Source organism: Talpa europaea (genome assembly GCF_964194135.1).
Source record: "Talpa europaea genome assembly, chromosome: X".
Classification (NCBI taxonomy): Eukaryota; Metazoa; Chordata; class Mammalia; order Eulipotyphla; family Talpidae; genus Talpa; species Talpa europaea.
Genome location: NC_140081.1, coordinates 81539329 through 81557089, shown reverse-complemented (window position 1 = coordinate 81557089; position 17761 = coordinate 81539329). Strand labels below are relative to the sequence as shown.

The 17761-nt window shown below is 38.9% G+C and overlaps 1 protein-coding gene across 1 annotated transcript in view; it reads left to right on the top strand.

Moving 5' to 3' along the window:
- Positions 1–10225: 10225 nt before the first annotated feature.
- The window catches only part of LOC311187675 (fibrous sheath-interacting protein 2-like), a gene marked incomplete at both ends in the record, with an annotated part of 67839 nt that continues 60303 nt past the window's right edge, over positions 10226–17761 (top strand). Inside the window, 8 exons of the mRNA XM_084259003.1 lie at positions 10226–10324; positions 10712–10846; positions 11105–11266; positions 11979–12068; positions 12514–12560; positions 13602–13743; positions 14420–14530; positions 14918–15029. Of these exons, the coding sequence (XP_084115129.1) occupies positions 10226–10324; positions 10712–10846; positions 11105–11266; positions 11979–12068; positions 12514–12560; positions 13602–13743; positions 14420–14530; positions 14918–15029 (898 nt within the window). The remainder of the gene's footprint in view (positions 10325–10711; positions 10847–11104; positions 11267–11978; positions 12069–12513; positions 12561–13601; positions 13744–14419; positions 14531–14917; positions 15030–17761) is intronic.

Here is a 17761-nt window from a genome sequence, read left to right as displayed (position 1 = left end):
TGGCATGATAGGGAAGACCAATGTGTGTTCTGAAACGGGGACAGTATGCCTAAACCCACAGAAGAGTGCACGTGGTGTTTGGTAATGAAGAGTGGCAAACTGGAATTAGCGAGTTTATATAGCTGGCATTAATCAAACAGACATAACTATTATTCTTTGTATCTAATGAATTTTTTAATGAAAATCTTGGAGTTTTCCAACTTTATTCATGATAGAAATCAGTCTTATTTAGATCATATCAGCTTCTTTTTTTCTTTTTGCATCAAGGTAATTTAACAATTGAGTTTAAAAGTCTCTAAGGCAGCAATAAGACAAGAGAAAGACATACAAGGAATCCAAATAGGGAAAGAAGAAGTCAAACAATCACTATTTGCAGATGATATGATAATATATATAGAGAACCCCAAAAACTCCACAGAAAAACTAATTCAACTCATCAATCAGTTCAGTAAAGTGGCAGGATACAAAATTAACACAAAAATCAGTAGCCTTCCTATACACAAACAATAAATCTGAAGAAGAAGAAATAAAAAAAACAACCCTTTTATTATCAAAACCAAAAAAATCAAATACATGGGAATAAATCTAACAAAAGAGGTAAAGGACCTATACAAAGAAAACTTTAAAACACTGTTAAAAGAAATAGAAGAAAACACAAAGAAATGGAAAGACATCCCCTGCTCATGGATTGGAAGAATAAACATTATTAAAATGGCCATCCTACCAAAAGCAATACACAGATTCACTGCTATTCCAATAAAAATTTCAATGTCATTCTTCAAAGAAATAGAACAATTATTGATGAAATTCATATGGAATCACCAAAAACCCTGAATAGCCAAAGCTCTCCTGAAAAAAAAAAAAGAAGGGAATGGAGGCATCACACAGCCAGACTTCAAACTATACTACAAAGCCATAATCATCAAAACTGCATGGTATTGGAACAAGAGCAGACACACAGACCAATGGAATCGAATAGAAAATCCAGAAATAAACCCACAGATTTATGGTCAACTAATCTTTGACAAAGGAGCAAAGACTATGCATTGGAGCAAAGAAAGTTTGTTCAATAAATGGTGCTGGGAAAACTGGGTCGCTACATGCAAAAGAATGAAGCTTGACTACTACCTAACACCATGCACAAAAATCAACTCAAAATGGATTAAAAAATTAGACATAAGACCTGAAACCATAAAATCAATAGAAAGAAATATAGGCGAAACACTACATGATATGCACATCAAAGACATCTTTACAGACACATCACCCAGCAGTGACAGTGAAGGCAAAGATAAACAGCTGGGACCACATCAAATTAAAGAGCTTCTGCACAGCAAAAGAGACAATAACCAAAACAAAGAGAAACCCCACCGACTGGGAGAACATTTTTGCACACAACACTCATGATAAAGGACTGATCACAAAAATCTACAAAGAGCTGATGAGACTCAACAAAAACAAAGAAAATAATCCAGTCAAAAAATGGGCAGAAGAGCTAAAAAGAAACTTCTCTGAAGAAATGCAAATGGCCAACAGGCATATGAAAAAATGTTCAACATCACTTGTAATCAGGGAAATGTAAATCAAAATTACTATGAGATACCATCTTACACCAGTGAGAATGGCGCATATTAAAAAAACTAGCAACAACAAATGTTGGCAAGGTTGTGGAGAAAAAGGAACTCTTCTGCACTGCTGGTGGGAGTGCAAACTGGTCCAACCACTATGGAGTGCTGTGTGGAGATTTCTGGACCTACTAAACATAGAACATCCATAGGATCCAGCAATTCCACTCCTAGGTATTTATCCAAAGGACACAGAAACATCCATTCCAAAGAGCACCTGCATGCCTATGTTTATAGCAGCACTATTTACAATAGCTAAGCTTGGAAACAACCCAAATGCCCAAAAATAGATGACTGGATTAAGAAGATGTGGTGCATATACACCATGGAATATTACTCAGCATTCAAAAAAGATAAACACATGCAATTTGCAGCAACATGGATGGAGCTGGAAGGGATCATGCTTAGCGAAATAAGCCAGAAAGAAAAAGAAAAATACCGAATGGTCTCACTCATAGCAGGAATCTAGAAAACTTAAATAAGGGACCAGGAAAAAGAATAACTATAAGAAAGAAAATATCAAAATCAACAAACCACTATGAACCAGAGACACTCTATGGGGAGTGGGGGGTGGGGAAAGGAGGGATTGGGGTCAAAATAAGGGGGTTGTAATTGTATAGGGAATATAAAAATAAAATTTAAATAAATAAAAAAAGGCTCTAAGTCTCTAAGTATTGCTTCCATTTCCAAAATTGTAAGAACCTAGACCACTGCTCCAGAGGATGTGGTTCCCATGGCCAGTCAACTTGCAAACGCTGTTGGCATGTTCTTCATTTTCCTACCTCCTTGCCAGCTGCTCAGTTGGATGCTACATTCAACTTTGGCCTGTGTCTACAACATACACGAAGGGGCCTCCCTTCTAGGGCTTCATTAATAGCCTTCAGCATCTGCTCACATTCCAAGCATCAAGTACTAAATCCAGAGAGGGACCGGCATATGGCTTCATTGTTCTAGTTGTGGAAATGAAAAGCATAGGAATGAGGCCTCAACAACTGAACTTCACGCTTCCAGTCACTGCTGGAACACCTCCCCCGCCCCCAAAAAAAAGAAAACCTGAAATAGCTCCTTTCATTTGCATATGTGTGTGTCTCATGCACACACACACATTTGTGAGTAATACATAGCAAAAATATGCAAGTAATCACATCAAATATACATCAATATGGTAATGGTTACCGTGAGAAATGGAATTGGGAAAGAGAATGAAGAACTTCCACTTTTTGTACTATATGGGTCTTTCTGGATTGTTTGAAATTTTTTTGGTAACAATTACAAAATCCTTTTATTATTAAAACCAAAAAGTAAACACACACACACAGAGAGAGAGAGAGAGAAAAGTCAGTGCGAGTTCAAAGTATTTAAAATTGTTGCCTCCAGATCATAGGGTTAGAGAAGGTCTTTCACCTCTTTGGACATTGTGCATATTTATACATTTTAAATGGTTGGATTATGGGAATGTTTTCTTTTTTAATATAAGCCTATGGCATTTTTAAACTTTTAAATTATATTTAAAAGCTGTAGTTACAGAAAAGTGTTCTAGATCTCATGAATGTTGTTTATTTCTTGGTACTCCCATGCGCTAGTGGTATGCTTTTAAATATTAACAATTTTCATTTTGTTTTTCATCACCATTGAAAGATTTGGGTTATAAATAACTCATAGTTACATGAATCTTGGCCTGATAGGAAAGAGCAGAGGAGTGAAGCATACACTTGCCCTATGTCTCAGTGATATACTCATCCTAACAGTGAATGGGCACCACCTTAGGCCTGGCAATGGGTTTGCTTCATGGCCAAATGTTCCCCAGCAGGTACTGCTACTCGGAATACCTCCCAGCTCCATCCGCCCCTCCCAACGCTCCCCACACCCCAACATCAGGATTGATTTGGCTTGAAAACAAGGAGGAAAAAGCTCCCTGGCCATTTCCTCTAAAACCATCATAGGGCCTCCCTGGTGGCACAAGGGGTCAAGCACTGCACTATGAAGCAATTCGCAGCCTCTGCAGCACGAGTTCGATCCTCGGCCAGGGAGAGCCCACATGGTGCGCCAGACCTCTCCTGTCTCGCCTGCTGCTCCTCTCAGCAGTGTCTTTGGCCTGTTCTGCTCCCCACTCTGTCTCTGGTGAATCCTCTCACCCTCCCGTGCCTCTGGCCTCTTGTATAAATAAAAATTAAATCTTTAAAAAAAATCTTGGCTCATTGAAGATAATAAATGACAACTCTTAAAAAAATAGAAAAAAAAATCAGATGGAAGCTTCTTTGACTCCTTTTTCTCCAAACTTTATATGGTACTTGATGAGCGTCCGCCCTCTAGTGACTCCATCAATGACTTACAAGTCAATAGGCACCTTAAGTCAGAACATACTAACTTGAGCCATATTAATTTTTCCTTTAAAGGTTAAAAAAGGAAAAGGACCTACCTGATTTTAAGTTTAAAAAAAAATCACTCTCCTTTGAAAGGTGATACCATCAAGTTCAGTTTACTTTGATAATTCCCTCTGTGCAATATAAAAGAAGTCTATCCAATGTTAGTGTCTTGGAGGGATGACTTCATGAATTATTTATTTTGTTCTTGTTTACAATAAACATACATCACCTTTTATTTTTAAACGCTACAAGCAGATAGAAAACTAGAGATAATATCCTAACAAAGACTCTAGAATGGAAACATTTATTTCAGTGATTTTAATTATTTTCTATTTTGAAACCTACAGAAAAGTTACAAGAATAATTCAATGAGCTTTTTTTCCAATTGCCAAATTGATATCCCAAGCTCTTTAGCATTTAATATGTGCAACGATATTTTCCTACATATCCACAACATAACCATGAAAATTTTCAGACTGCATTTATGTGCTGCCAGTTATCTCAATAATGTCCCATGATGACTGATAATCCATGTCTGGCTGTCCACACAGTCACCCTCATCACTATGCTCGTTCTCCAAAGGGCAGGCTGTTCTTGGCTGAATTGTATCCCCAGAAAAGGGAAAACTTCTGTTGAAGTTCTCACCCCTCAGTGTTTCACGATGTAATCTTATTTGGAAATATGGTCATTACAGATGTAATATATTAAGTTAAAATAAGTTAATTCCAGAGTAAAGTGGTCCTCTAATCCAACATGATTGCTCTCTTTGTAAGAAGCTGACCACATGAAGACAGTCACACTAGGAAGATTTTCTGTGCCAATGAAAGCAGAGATTGGCATTAGGCAGCTGCCAGCCAACGAACAGCAGATTGCCTTCAAGCCACCAGAAGCTAGGAAGATTCAAGGAAGGACTCCACTGCAGGTTTCAGAGGGAGTATGGTCCCACTAACCCATTGATTTCAGAGTTTTAGCTCCTAAGACTATAACTCAAGAATTTCTTGTTGTTTTAAGCTACACGCTTTGTATTAGAGCATACTTTTGTTAGAGGAGCCTGGGAAAACTAATGCTGGCTCTGACACACCATGGTGCCTTGCATGTCGCTGACTCCCTTGGCTGACTCATGCTCTGAAAGCCCATGCTCGACCACACTCCACGTAAACACCCTAATTCACCCGCTTGCACTCTGACAGGCCACATTAGAAAGTCCACAAATGTGGGTGCCCTCTTCTCTCCTCCTAGGTTCTGCTTCTTACACCATATCAGTCCCCTGGGGGAACAGTCCTTTCCACTCTCCGCAAACTGATTCCACTCCAGGGTGCCTTCATGCTTGGTTTTTCCCTTATTCCAGTTAAGCACGCCCACCCAGAACAGCTCCTCTCCACGGACACCTACCTTCCTCTGCACCACATGATGACTCCAAAAGAGATGGGGAGGAAAGGAAAGGGAAAAGGAACAGGGAAGGGTGAAAGAAGAGACAGACTTGGTTTTGAGAAGTAAAATATGAAAGATGAAGTTGAGGTCTCCTTTGTATTCCTCTATGATCTCATTCACCTTTATTTCTGCCCAAGGATATTGCTATCCTATGTCTATATTTCTCCTTTTCATGTAGGACATTATGCTACTACTGTATATCTATATGATTATCCATAAACATAATTCAAACTACAAATAATGTATATCATTCTGCAGCTTACTGGGTTTTGCTCAATACTGTGGCGTTAAAGTGCATGTTGTTAATATATGCAGCGCCAAGTCTTTCACTTAAACCGCAGTATAGGCATATGTATTGCATAATTTTTATTTATTCCATTTTCTATTGGTAGGCATTCAATAAGTCCCACTGGCATCTGTAGTTTCTGATGAAAAACACTATCATTCACATTGGTGGTTCCCTGTAAGTAATGTGTCATTTATCTCTCACTGCTTTCAAGAATGTTTTATCCTTAGTCTTTAGTTTAATTATGGTGTGTCTTGGGATTGTTTTTTCAGGAGGTTGGCTCAGCTTCTCAAACCTGTTGATTTACATCTTTCTTCAAATTGGTTTATCTTCAGCCGATATTTCTTTGAATATTCTATCAGCTATACTGTCTTCCACCTTCACTTCAGGGAATCTGATGATACATATCAAAAATGAGACACATACGAGTATTATTTCTGAAGTCTATTTTCTTTCTGTGGTTCAGATTGGGTGAATTCTATTGATGTGTCTGCAATTTCATCTCCATTCTGTTATTGAGCCCATCCAACCAGTATTTTTTTTCTAATTTCCGTTATTATATTTTTCAGTTCGGCAATTTCCATTTAGTTCTTTCCACTTGTACTTCTTTGCTGATAATTTTCTCTTCTCTTGTTTCAAGAAAATTTGTAATTGCTTGTAGAAGCATTCTTTGAGGAATGTCTTAAAATCATTGTCAGATAACTCCAACATCTGATTCATCGCAGCACTGTTACCTTTTTCAATTTGTGATTTTCCAGGATCTTGGTGTGATAAAAAAATTCTATTTGAACCTGGACATTTTAGGTATTACATTTTTAAGGTCTGGATTTTATTTATGTCTTCTGCTTTAGTAGGCCTCCACTGACATTGCTATAGCAAGCAAATGAGGGGAAGGACACTGCATTATTAATATGAGGTTGGAGAGGGGGTCCCCCAGGCCTTCTCTGACAGGACTTTAGCAAACAGGGGGGGAATGGTGTCTTATTACTCTCAAATGGTGTTGAAAATCCACGCTTCCTATATGGCTTCCATTGCCACTGAGGAGAGAAAAGGGGTGGGGGCGGGGAGGAGGGAGATGATTGTTACTGCCTGGTAAAGATGAAAGTTTCAGCTTTTCAGCAGTCAGTTTCTCTGACACTACCCTGGCAGGGAAGGTTGGGCATCTTACTACAGTTTATTGCAGAGTGGAATGCTAGATGCCCCACTCAGCTTTAGCTGCTGTGGGTAGGGATGGAGCCACACTTTTGTCTGTGGTGTTGGCTGGATTGAGCAGTTATTGTCTAAGAATTTTCTATCTTTCTAGGCGGCCCTTTTCCTGGTCCTTTGGCTGAACAGAGTAGGCTTTCCTTGGGATTCTTTTTGTTTGCACTCACTGGCTTTTCTGGGTTACCAATTTCTCCAGTGTTCAGTCTAGGATATAGGAGGCAAAAAATATATAAGGAAGTTATCTCAGGTTTTAAGGTCCCTCATTGGCCTTCCTTCTCTGTCAGAGAAGATATTGTATTCTTCTTATGTTTGCTGTATATATAAAGTGCAAGGTCTAGCTGTACTTAATGGAGGGAATAAGGAAAAGTTTATTCTACACTACCTTAGCAGAAGTCCTCATCTTTTAGTTATCAACTTCTTGTTTATTTCCCTTATGATCTGCATTAAGCTCCTAGTGCTGCGTTATCATTCCCCAAAACTAGGTGGCTTAAAACAACAAAAATACATTGTATCATACTTAACACTGCTGAATTGTACACTTAAAATGTTTTTTTTTTAAAATATATTTATTTATTTATTTATTTATACAAACACTGGGCACAGTCAGAAGCATGGGAGGATGAGAGAACTCACCAGAGCCAGAGCAGGGAACAGAGCAGGCAGACTGACGAAACACACTGCTGAGAGGAGCAGTGGGCATGGCAGGAGAGGTCTGCGTGCCATGTGGGACCCTCGCTGGTGGCCGGGGATCGAACCCAGCGCTGCAGAGGCTGTGGGCAGCTTTGCAGCCCAGCGCTCAACTCCTGTGCCACCAGGGGAGGTCCTGTACACTTAAAATGTTTAAGATGGTACATTTTATGTTATGTGTTGTTTTAGCACAATAAAAGCATGTATTTAAAAACAACATTAAAAAACATGGGGACAAAGCACAAACTGGACAGTCAGGTGCAGTCTCAGCCCTTATTGTGTTTACAGTTGTAAACTAAGGTGCCCCTCTCCATAATCCCAACTAAAGACTGTAAGACAAGGGTGAGGATGTGAACTGCTCCTATCCTTTAAAGAACCTGCCTAGGAAAAATGTTGTCTTTGTGAAAAAAGAAGTGTTTTTGGAAACTTCTGCCTCAAGACAAGTCACTTACTTCAAAGAATGTCAACTCCGATGTGACATGGCTAAAACTCCCAGTTCCCAGAAGATAAAGCTCTAAATAAAGAGGGTAAATTTTAGAAGTCTTCTCCGTGTTCCTTAATGCATAAACATCAAATAGGTACATTAGCCAGACACCTGCCCAGATCCTTGAAATGTTTCCTGTGCAAATTGTGTAAAATCCTCATTGAAAAGCTCAAAGTTCGGGCAGATTGCCCAGAGCTATCTGGAGGCTGTTTCTGGGCTCAACTCCTGAGTCTTTATTCTTTAATAAACTCACTTAATTTTTGCTTGCCTCAAATTATTTAAGTCAACAGTCTAGTGAGCTCCTTGGTGGCAGGGTCTATATTCTATTCACTGTTGTATCCTCAGCACTCCACAAAGTGTCTGACATAAAATATGGTCTCAAAAAAAAAATGTTGGCTAGCCAAATGAGAAGGTAGAAAGAAATAGAAGAATGGGAGGGAGAGAAGTCAGATACAGATGGAGATGAAATAGCCTAGGTTAATTAAACAGCAAGTCTGAGGGAAGGAGATGATTTGTTTTAACAACCTGGGAGTTACCTAGCCTTCTGCTTTAAAGCTGCAGCTGGCAGAGCAGTTACCTTGCACCCAGCTTCTAACAGATGGATTGTATCATAGCTAGCAGTAATCATTTAACATATTGTTTTAACAACCTTGAGACATCCTACCAGATTAACAAATAGTCACATTTTCACAGTGTGTTCCATCTTGGTGCCAAACCTTAACAAAAGTTACCATATATTTTGGTCAAAGTTGCTTGAAAAATTAATTGTCATGCCATATTCTGGAAGATAGATGGGTAGTTAGCCAGGGCCTCGACCAAAATGTGACCTTAGGCTGATAGCATGTTAGAGCATACACTCCTAGGTGGAGATTTTGGATGCCAACAAGTCACGTAAAGTATGAAGAACCACACAGCTCTTCTATGGAAGCCCCAATATAGCCTTGGCCCCAAATACTTCAGTGTTGCTTTCCTTTACCTCATCCTGGTAGAATGGCAATTTTATTTTCTTTAAAGATTTATTTATTTATGCACCTGAGAGCTGGGGTACAGGCCAGAGGTGAGAGGGTGAGAGGTTTCACCAGAGACAGAGCAGGGAGCAGAACAGACGGATTGACTGAAATACACTGCTGAGGTGAGCAGCAGTCGAGACAGGAGAGGTCTGCCACGCCATGTGGGTTGCTCCCTCGCCGGCCGGGTATCGAACTTGTGCTGCAGAGGCTGCAGATACCTCCACAGTGCTGTGCTTAACCCCTTGCACCACCAGGGAGGCCCCTAGACTGGTGATTTTAAAAGCCCTTTTTCAATTCTTCTGGGGAGTCAACTTGGGAAACTTTGTTTTTCAACCCTGACTCCTGTACGTTAGAGTGTAAGTGTAACAACGCCTTGTCTAGATTCCCTCTGTCTTCCCTTCTTGTTAAATTCTTTTACAAGGAGTTAGAAACTGCAAGGAGAACCTTGAGTTCTGTAACAGAGAACCCAAGACAAGAAAAAGGAAGATGAGGGAGGAAATCTTTGAGCCCTGAAAAAATACCAGCGTGCCGTAAGCGGGACCTCGGGATCGGCATGCCTAGGAGAAAGTGGATCCCGGCACAGTGTCTACAAAGGAGGCAGATGTGGAAAGCCAGGGCACTGGCACTAGTACAACTCATTGACACGAGCTGAATAGAAAGCATAGCTGCTGAAGTCAGCTAACCACTGACAAAGGTTGATACACTATGGTTTAGTTTAAACCAGTGGTGTTGATCTCAGAGAGATTAAAAAAAAAAAAAAGCTCAATTGTGAATCTCACACCTAGCTTTCTAGATACCTTTCCCAATTCCGCGGCACTTGAACCGCGAAGCTTGGGCTCTACGCATGCGCCAAAGGCTCATGGAAACAACGCGAGAGGTCGCCGCTCCCCTCCTCTTCTTGGAGGGCGACGCCAGTTACTGGAGGCGCCTTTTGAACACGTCACATGCCTGGCCGTAATGCGCCATTGTGGGGGGGGCGTGGCTTAAGGACGCGTTACCCTGGCGACCACTTTGTTGTCCTCGGCCAGACTCCTGTTGGACGTCGAGCTGTAAGGTGGTGCGTGAAGAATAGAGGTGAACACGGTTTTGCTGCTCCAGCCCCCGGCCCCCCTGGGGGCTGACGGGCGGCCATGGAGCTGTACCTCAGCAACTGCAGTAAGACTGCTCAGGCCGCAGCCAGTAAAGCGGCTGCCAGCAGCCTAAATGCCAAGAAGGAACAGTGCGAAACCGTGAGTGGCTGCCGATCCGCCGTCCTCTTCATCCTGATCTCTGGGCGGGATCTTGGGCTGCCAGAAGGAGCAGCGGGGCGGAGATCTCAGAAATGGGGAGGGGAAAAGGGCGGGTTCATGATGCCTCAACATCCATCTCCTAGGCCCAGGGCAACTAATGGCTAAGACTGCCTCTGGCGAGCCTCTCATTGGGTGGGGCCCAGAAAGAGGGTTGGTGACTTGGGTGAGCTGGGAGGGCTTTGTTGTCAGCGGGACGGGTTCTTTCCACCCCGAGTGTGATTCTTGGTTTAGTTTGGAAGTATTACTCCGTGGAAGTGTGAGTAGGTTGGTCTACACTGAATGAATAGTTCCTGAAGAAAAAACAAACTTTCTAATTTTATTTGACAGAGCTCGCCCAAAAAACCCGTTCCAGAAGTTCCAGAAGTAGGAGCTGCTAATCTTTTAGATCTTCCTCTTGGCGTCAAATTTCCTGTTATCCCAGGAAGCAATAATGTGTTCTATACTACAAATTTAAGTGAAAAGGTAAACTAGGTTTTAATAGTGCTTAACTGACTTTATCCCTTTCAGCTTGATGTTAAGCTTGAAATTCTGCTATGAATTGCTTGGAGTCAACTTCAACGTCACCCGCCAGATAAATGAGTAAAAGTGTGTAGTGTCATTATTCCCTCACCCTTTCTTTTAGTTTCAATGAGCAGTCTAAACGTTTCAACAAATTGAGTTTTAAAAGTGTGATTGCTTTCATTTTGCATGTGTAATATTTTTTAATCTGTGTATTTACAGCTTTATCAACCTTCTTATGATTTTAACCTGTCTGATCCTTATTGTCAACTTTTGGAAACCAACTACAAAAGCCTGCACGATCCTCACTTAAAATCATACTATAGGCGTAAAGATATCCTGAGAAGATTAAAGAAAGATGGCTACATCACCAGCAATAATAAAGTGCGTTGCAGCCTGTTTCCTATTAACTAGCAAAAGCCTAGGGACTTGATAGACACTGGCTTCTGTACTTCACTGAGAGCCTATATTAACTTTTAGTTGAGCAATAAAGGGTACCTAATAGAAAACAAAATGAATTACTATGTATTTGGGTAAAGAGAACTCGTGCAGCTATTATTTCTAAATGAACCTGCTCTAGTTCCCACTTGAACTTTCCTCATCAAATGATTTGACACATATCTCATCAAATGATTTGACACACATATCCTAATTTAAATATTTTCTCCTTGGTGCAGTGTCTTTCCTCTGGCTCTAAAGGTAATAATGGCACTGAATACCTGTCAAGGAATATTTCTTATACCTTTGAGAAGCCTAGAGACAAAAGGAAACCCAGTAGAATATAGCATGGTAGAATAAATTCTTTGGGTGGGGTTAAATGACATTATTCTCTTGCTGTTTTAATAACAAATTCATTAGGAATAATAAAGACCTGATTATCCATATTATTGAACTAACATTATTCAAATAGAAATTTCCTGGTGATATAGCAATTACAGAAAGGTACTACCTTCTAAATTGTTACCAAAATATGCTATTATTACTCTTGATGGCAAAATTGTTACAAAAATGAATGTTCTTATAATGCTCTTCTCTAGAAAGTTTTCTGACTGTTACAACTTTCTATATATTTGAGTTTTGTGTTATGTTTTCATAGGTTGTATGTACCTTGAAGGAACTGAATAAATACCGGCATTATCTGACCAGTTTAAAATTAGACTTTGAAAGAAATTATATAAGAGAACAGGTAAGTTAAATGCTTAAATTTGTCTTATTTGGGGCCTGTAAGTTTTTATGTAGGATTTGAAAGAAAGATTTGGTCTTCTGCAGAATATCTTCTAACCTAGAAGTAGACCTAGAAGTATAAAGGTAACAAATAAGCTACCTATAGATCTATAAGAGATAAACATGAGACCTTTGCCTTTCATTTGGAGAATTTTTCCATTGTCTGGAATGGAGCCACCCTAGACTTAAATGCAGGTTAACAGAATTAACCACTTGTAAAATATTGCAAGTTTCCCAAGCCCTCAATGAGAAGGCATATCAAAGGGTAGGTTTATCTCTGACCAGTATAAAAACTCCAATTCTCTTTTTCCTCTCAGAAAAATATTGAAAAAGAAGTAAATAAATACTATGAAACCAAGAGAGCCTCTAAACCTGGAAAGTCACAGTTCCACGAATGGTTGTTACAGGGCCGTGCACGAGCAAACCCAGAGCAAGAGCTATTATTAAAGAACAGGTATGACCAAAGTTATGCAGATTTTACAGACATGTTGTGGGCCCCAGAAAGTTGTAAATGTACTAGGAAGAACTGAAAGCAGGGTAAAATAATTAGACACTATTGAACTCCCTATTCTTCAACATGGAAAGAAACGAAAGGAGGTGAAACAGTAACAGTTTGGGAGTTTTTGATACCCAGGTTAGGGAGGAGAGTTTCTACCTGAGAATTTGGAGTCTCTAGGAGCCTAAGAGGTAAGCCAAACTGAGATTTGAAGGAGAAGTCCAAAAGCAAAAATCCCCAAGGTCAGGAAACCCAAGTCCATGGTAACAGGAGAGCTCATTTTAGACTTTAAAGTTTTAAGGAAATTACTGCAAGGTGGAAGTGGGAGAGTTGATATAACTTTATCTGATGCTAATATAAACAGGTGGTATTCCCAGCCATGTATGTTCATTCATTCAGCTATTACCCTTACACATTCAGTGTTATCTTTGGGAGGACAAGTCCATGCCCCAGGTGACAAAGACATCAGTTAGGGTACTTTCTCTTTCTTCATGGGGCCACTTTCCCATCACCTGGCTTTTATATTCCATGGACTCATGTCATGATACATCAGATTACATACTTATCCAATAGCTCCAGCCTGGTCATCTGCAGACCTATATGCGGGTCTGCAGGAGAGGTCATTCAAGGACTTGGGAATTATATAGAAGCCCACTAATTTTTAAAGGCAGTTGTTGTTTTTTGAAATCAGTCCTTAGGTTGATTTTTGCCGTCATTGGAAACATTCCCAAAACAACCAAGTTATGAATAATCTCCTGTAAGATGTTTTTAAACTGTTCTACATTTAACCACAGTAGCAGAGAGACTTACTTTTATAACAGAGAGTATGGTAACCTGAGTAGTGTGGTGAGTTGGTAGACCAGGCTAGCTTAAAGTTCCCTGAAAAACTGTATATCCTGTAGTTCATACAGAAGCAACCCAAGGTAGTTTGGGGATATCAAAGTAGATAACAGGGGAAACACTCCATTTATCTTCATTTCTATTTACACTTTTATTTAGGTATGTAGATATGATTGATAAAGAACTACTCAAAGCTGAGCACATTGCGGAAAGTCAAAGTACAGGCCGTATCAAAAAAGAAGAAAAACGACTTCGAGAGCATATTAGAAAAAAACTTAATCTCCGTAAAAAAATTGAAACGGTGAGAAGCACTGAATGGTGGTTATTCATAAACATTTTTAGCATACCCACTATATTACCTGAAGTTACTTCAGCTCTAAAAATAAATCATTGTTAAAAACAGTAATCATCTTGAATATAATTAACCACTGCTAATCTTTCATCACTGTTATAATAGACCAGTTTTTACTTAACATAGTAAGATTGATAGCACAAATAATATATCTGTTGAATTACAGTCAGAGCTCATTTGGTCTTAGTTTTAGAATTTAACTCTAGCAAGAAAATAATGGCTCCATTCTCACTCTTCAAAGTTCAGAGAAGGCTTTTTGTTTAGCTTCTCTGTCAAAATGCATTTAACGACAGCATGTTACATATGCTACACACCCCATAGTCTATAAGACAAAACCCTCTTGCCAGAATCTTTTTAGATCCATCTTTGGAGCCAGGCTTATTCTTGAATTAAGTTTCCAATAGCAAAATAGTTTCCTTCCATTTGGCATTCATTGCACCCACCAACACATTCCCAATTAAAAACAGGAAAATATGCCCATTCTAAAGCCAATAAAGGATTTTCATTATCATTGACCAAATTTCCTTTAGGCCCTTGAGTTGATCTAATTTGCTTATTCACAATATACCCCCAAAAAATATTATGAAAGAACATCAGTTGATTATTGTAACATTTTGCCCCTTAGGAATGGAAGACAAAAGAAATGTTACTGCTGAAAAAGATTGGGGAAGAAGTGAAAAGAGAAGCAAGAATTGAGGAACAACGTCGAAAAATCAGAGAAGCAGCTGACCAAAAGGTAGAGTGAGCTTTTACCAGTAACATAGTTTATTTGAGGAAAGGGTTTCTTTTTTGCCAATTCTGATATTTTTAAGCATGAATTGTTAGAACCGGCCTACACTCACAAAGATAACCATGGTTAAAGAGATTTAGTCTGGTCTGAACCTGGATATCAAGGGCTGGTCTTAAAAAGGACCAGTCACCTGAAAGTGGGCAGTGGGTTAACTTGGATCTCATTGTTAAGAGATATCTTATTCTTGCTAGGGACACTTACCCTTATTACTTTCCTTGAATAGGAATGAAGGCTCCCTTCCAGTATTCTGTCATATTTGAAATCTCTACATTTCCAGTAGCAAGTTATAATACATTAAAAAATATATTAAATACATATTTTTTAATATTTTAGAAACAAGAACTTCTGGAGAAAAAACTTGCTTATCATTTACAAAAAATGCGAAGGAAAGGCGATGAGAAAGAAGAATCAGAGAAAATCATCTTTGAAAATGATGAAATAAGAGGTAAGAGAGAGACAGTAAAAGACAAAACCACTTAGTAAAAGATGTATATCTGTATATTAAACATTGGCACTCGTATTAAATATTGGCACTTAGTAAAACCCCTCCATGTGCTTATATAGTGATATCACAAGGCCCTGGCAAAGGAAGATCCTAGAAGCTCACACTGCCTGTGGCAGGCACTGTGAAAGGCACTTCCCAGTTACAACTCAAGGTGTAAAGAATGTGTCCACACACACACTACATCATAAAAAATCAAATGCTTCTATCACACACACACTACATTATTAAAAAAAAATCAAACGCTTCTATAAAGTAGCTCAGTGATAAGACTACCTATACTACAGGTTTAAAAAGGAGCCAGTACCAAAAAAAAAAAGAAAGCAAAAGACAGAAATACAGAGGGAGAGAAAAGGATCCAACAAGAGAAAACATCACCCCCCCCCAAAAAAAAAATAAACTAAAACAAAGAGGGAAGCAGTGAAAGAAAAATAGAAGAAAAAATTTTACTCAGGGCGATAAGAAATAATTATACAAAACAGACAGGGAGAGAAAGTTAGTGAGAAAAAAAACAGGTTTTTTTTTTTTTTTTGAGGGGAGATAAGAGAGACTTACTTAGACAGGTAAGAGACATTTAAAATATACCAAGCAAGAAACAGCAATAGAAAAAGCAAGGAGAACGCAGTTAAGAATGAGATGGAACGAGGAGAAGAAAAAATCCAATAGAAGAAGGCAGTAAGAAAAACTGGATGAAGGAATGGGAAGGAGGCAAAGGCAGAGAAGCAAATAAAAGACAGGCAGAAGGAGGGAGAAGTGCAAACAGGCAAAGAAAAGAGTGAAAGAATGAGAGCAGGGCCTCCCTGGTGGCGCAGTGGTTGAGCGCTGGGCTGCAAAGCAGCCCACAGCCTCCAGCGAGGGTCCCACATGGCGCGCAGTCCTCTCCTGCCGCCCGCTGCTCCCCTCAGCAGTGTATTTTGTTAGTCTGCCTTTTCTGTTCCCCGCTCTGGCTCTGGTGAATTCTCTCACCCTCCCGCACTTCTGACTGTACCCAGTGCTTGTAAATAAATAAATAAATCTTAAAAAAAAAAAAAAGAATGAGAGCAGGAAGAAATACAGAAAAAATACAGAGGGAAAGAGGGAAGACATTTAAAAAGAATAAAACCGGTAAGAAAAGAGACAGGAGAAAAAGAATGAGAGTTGAGAGAGGAATTTGAAAGAAAGATGAGCCAGTGAGAGAGAGAGAGAGAGAGCTGGATGATATAGATGGATATATAGATAGAAGATAAATGGATGATAGACATATAGACAGGTAGATGAATGATACAGATGATAGCAAGATAGGTGGATGATAGATAGATAGATAGATAGATAGATAGATAGATAGATAGATAGATAGATAATAGATGGGGATAGCTGTATTATAGATACATAGATGATACCTTGATGACAGATCAAAGATAGATATGCAGACAGACAGATATGAGCGATATCTGATAGACAATAGATAGCTGATAGGGTTAGATTGAAAATAGATAGATAGATAGATAGATAGATAGATAGATAGATAGATAGATAGATAAACAGAGACAGGTATATGATAGTTACATAGATAATGTGATGAGAGCTAGATGATAGATACATGACTGATGGATGGATGATAGTTAAATTGGTAAATGACTGATAGGTGGATGATACAGATTGATAGATAAGAGATAGATGAATGATAACTGATAGGTGATTAATAAATGAGAGATAGATGGATGATAAAGACAGACAGATGGATGATAAATGGGTGTATACATTATAGATAGTTGAGCAAGAGAGATAGATAAGAGAAAGAGACGTGGATGAGAGATATATGATTGATGATAGATTATAGATAGATAAAAATAGATACATAGATGGCAGATGGGTGCTAGATGGTAGATGGATGACAGAGATGAATAACTGATATAGATACATGGATAATGGAGAGACAGATGAATGATAGATGATAGGGGAATGGAGGGATGGATGATATAGATAGATGGATGATAGATGGTAGATGCATGACAGAGATAGATGGATAATAGATGACAGGTGGATATAGATAGATAATGGAGAGAGAAATAGATGGGTGACGGGAGATAGAGAGCTGGATGATACAGATGGATGATAAGATAGAAGATAAATGGATGATAGATAGACAGGTAGATGAATGAGATAGATGATAGAGAGATAGGTGGAAGATAGGTAGGTAGGTAGATAGATAGATTGATAGGGATAGATATATGATAGATACATAGATGATACATAGCTGATAGATGAAAGATAGATAGGCAGACAGACAGATATGAGAGATATATGATGGACAACAAAAAGCTATTAGGGTTAGATGTATGAAATATTGATAGATAGATAGATAGATAAATAGGTAGGTAGATAGATAACAGATAGGTTTATGATAGTTACATAGATAATGGATGATAGGTGATAAATACATGGCTGATGGATGGATCATAGTTAAATAGATAATTGATAGGTGGATGATAGAGATTGATAGATAAGAGATACATGAATGGTAGTTGATAGATGATTACTAAATGAGATATAGATGGATGATAAAAATAGATGGATGATAGATGGGTGGATGAGATATATGATTGATGATATATTATAGATAGATAAAAGTAGATATATAGATGGTAGATAGATGGTTGATAGATGGTAGATGGAAGACAGATGGATGGATTAAG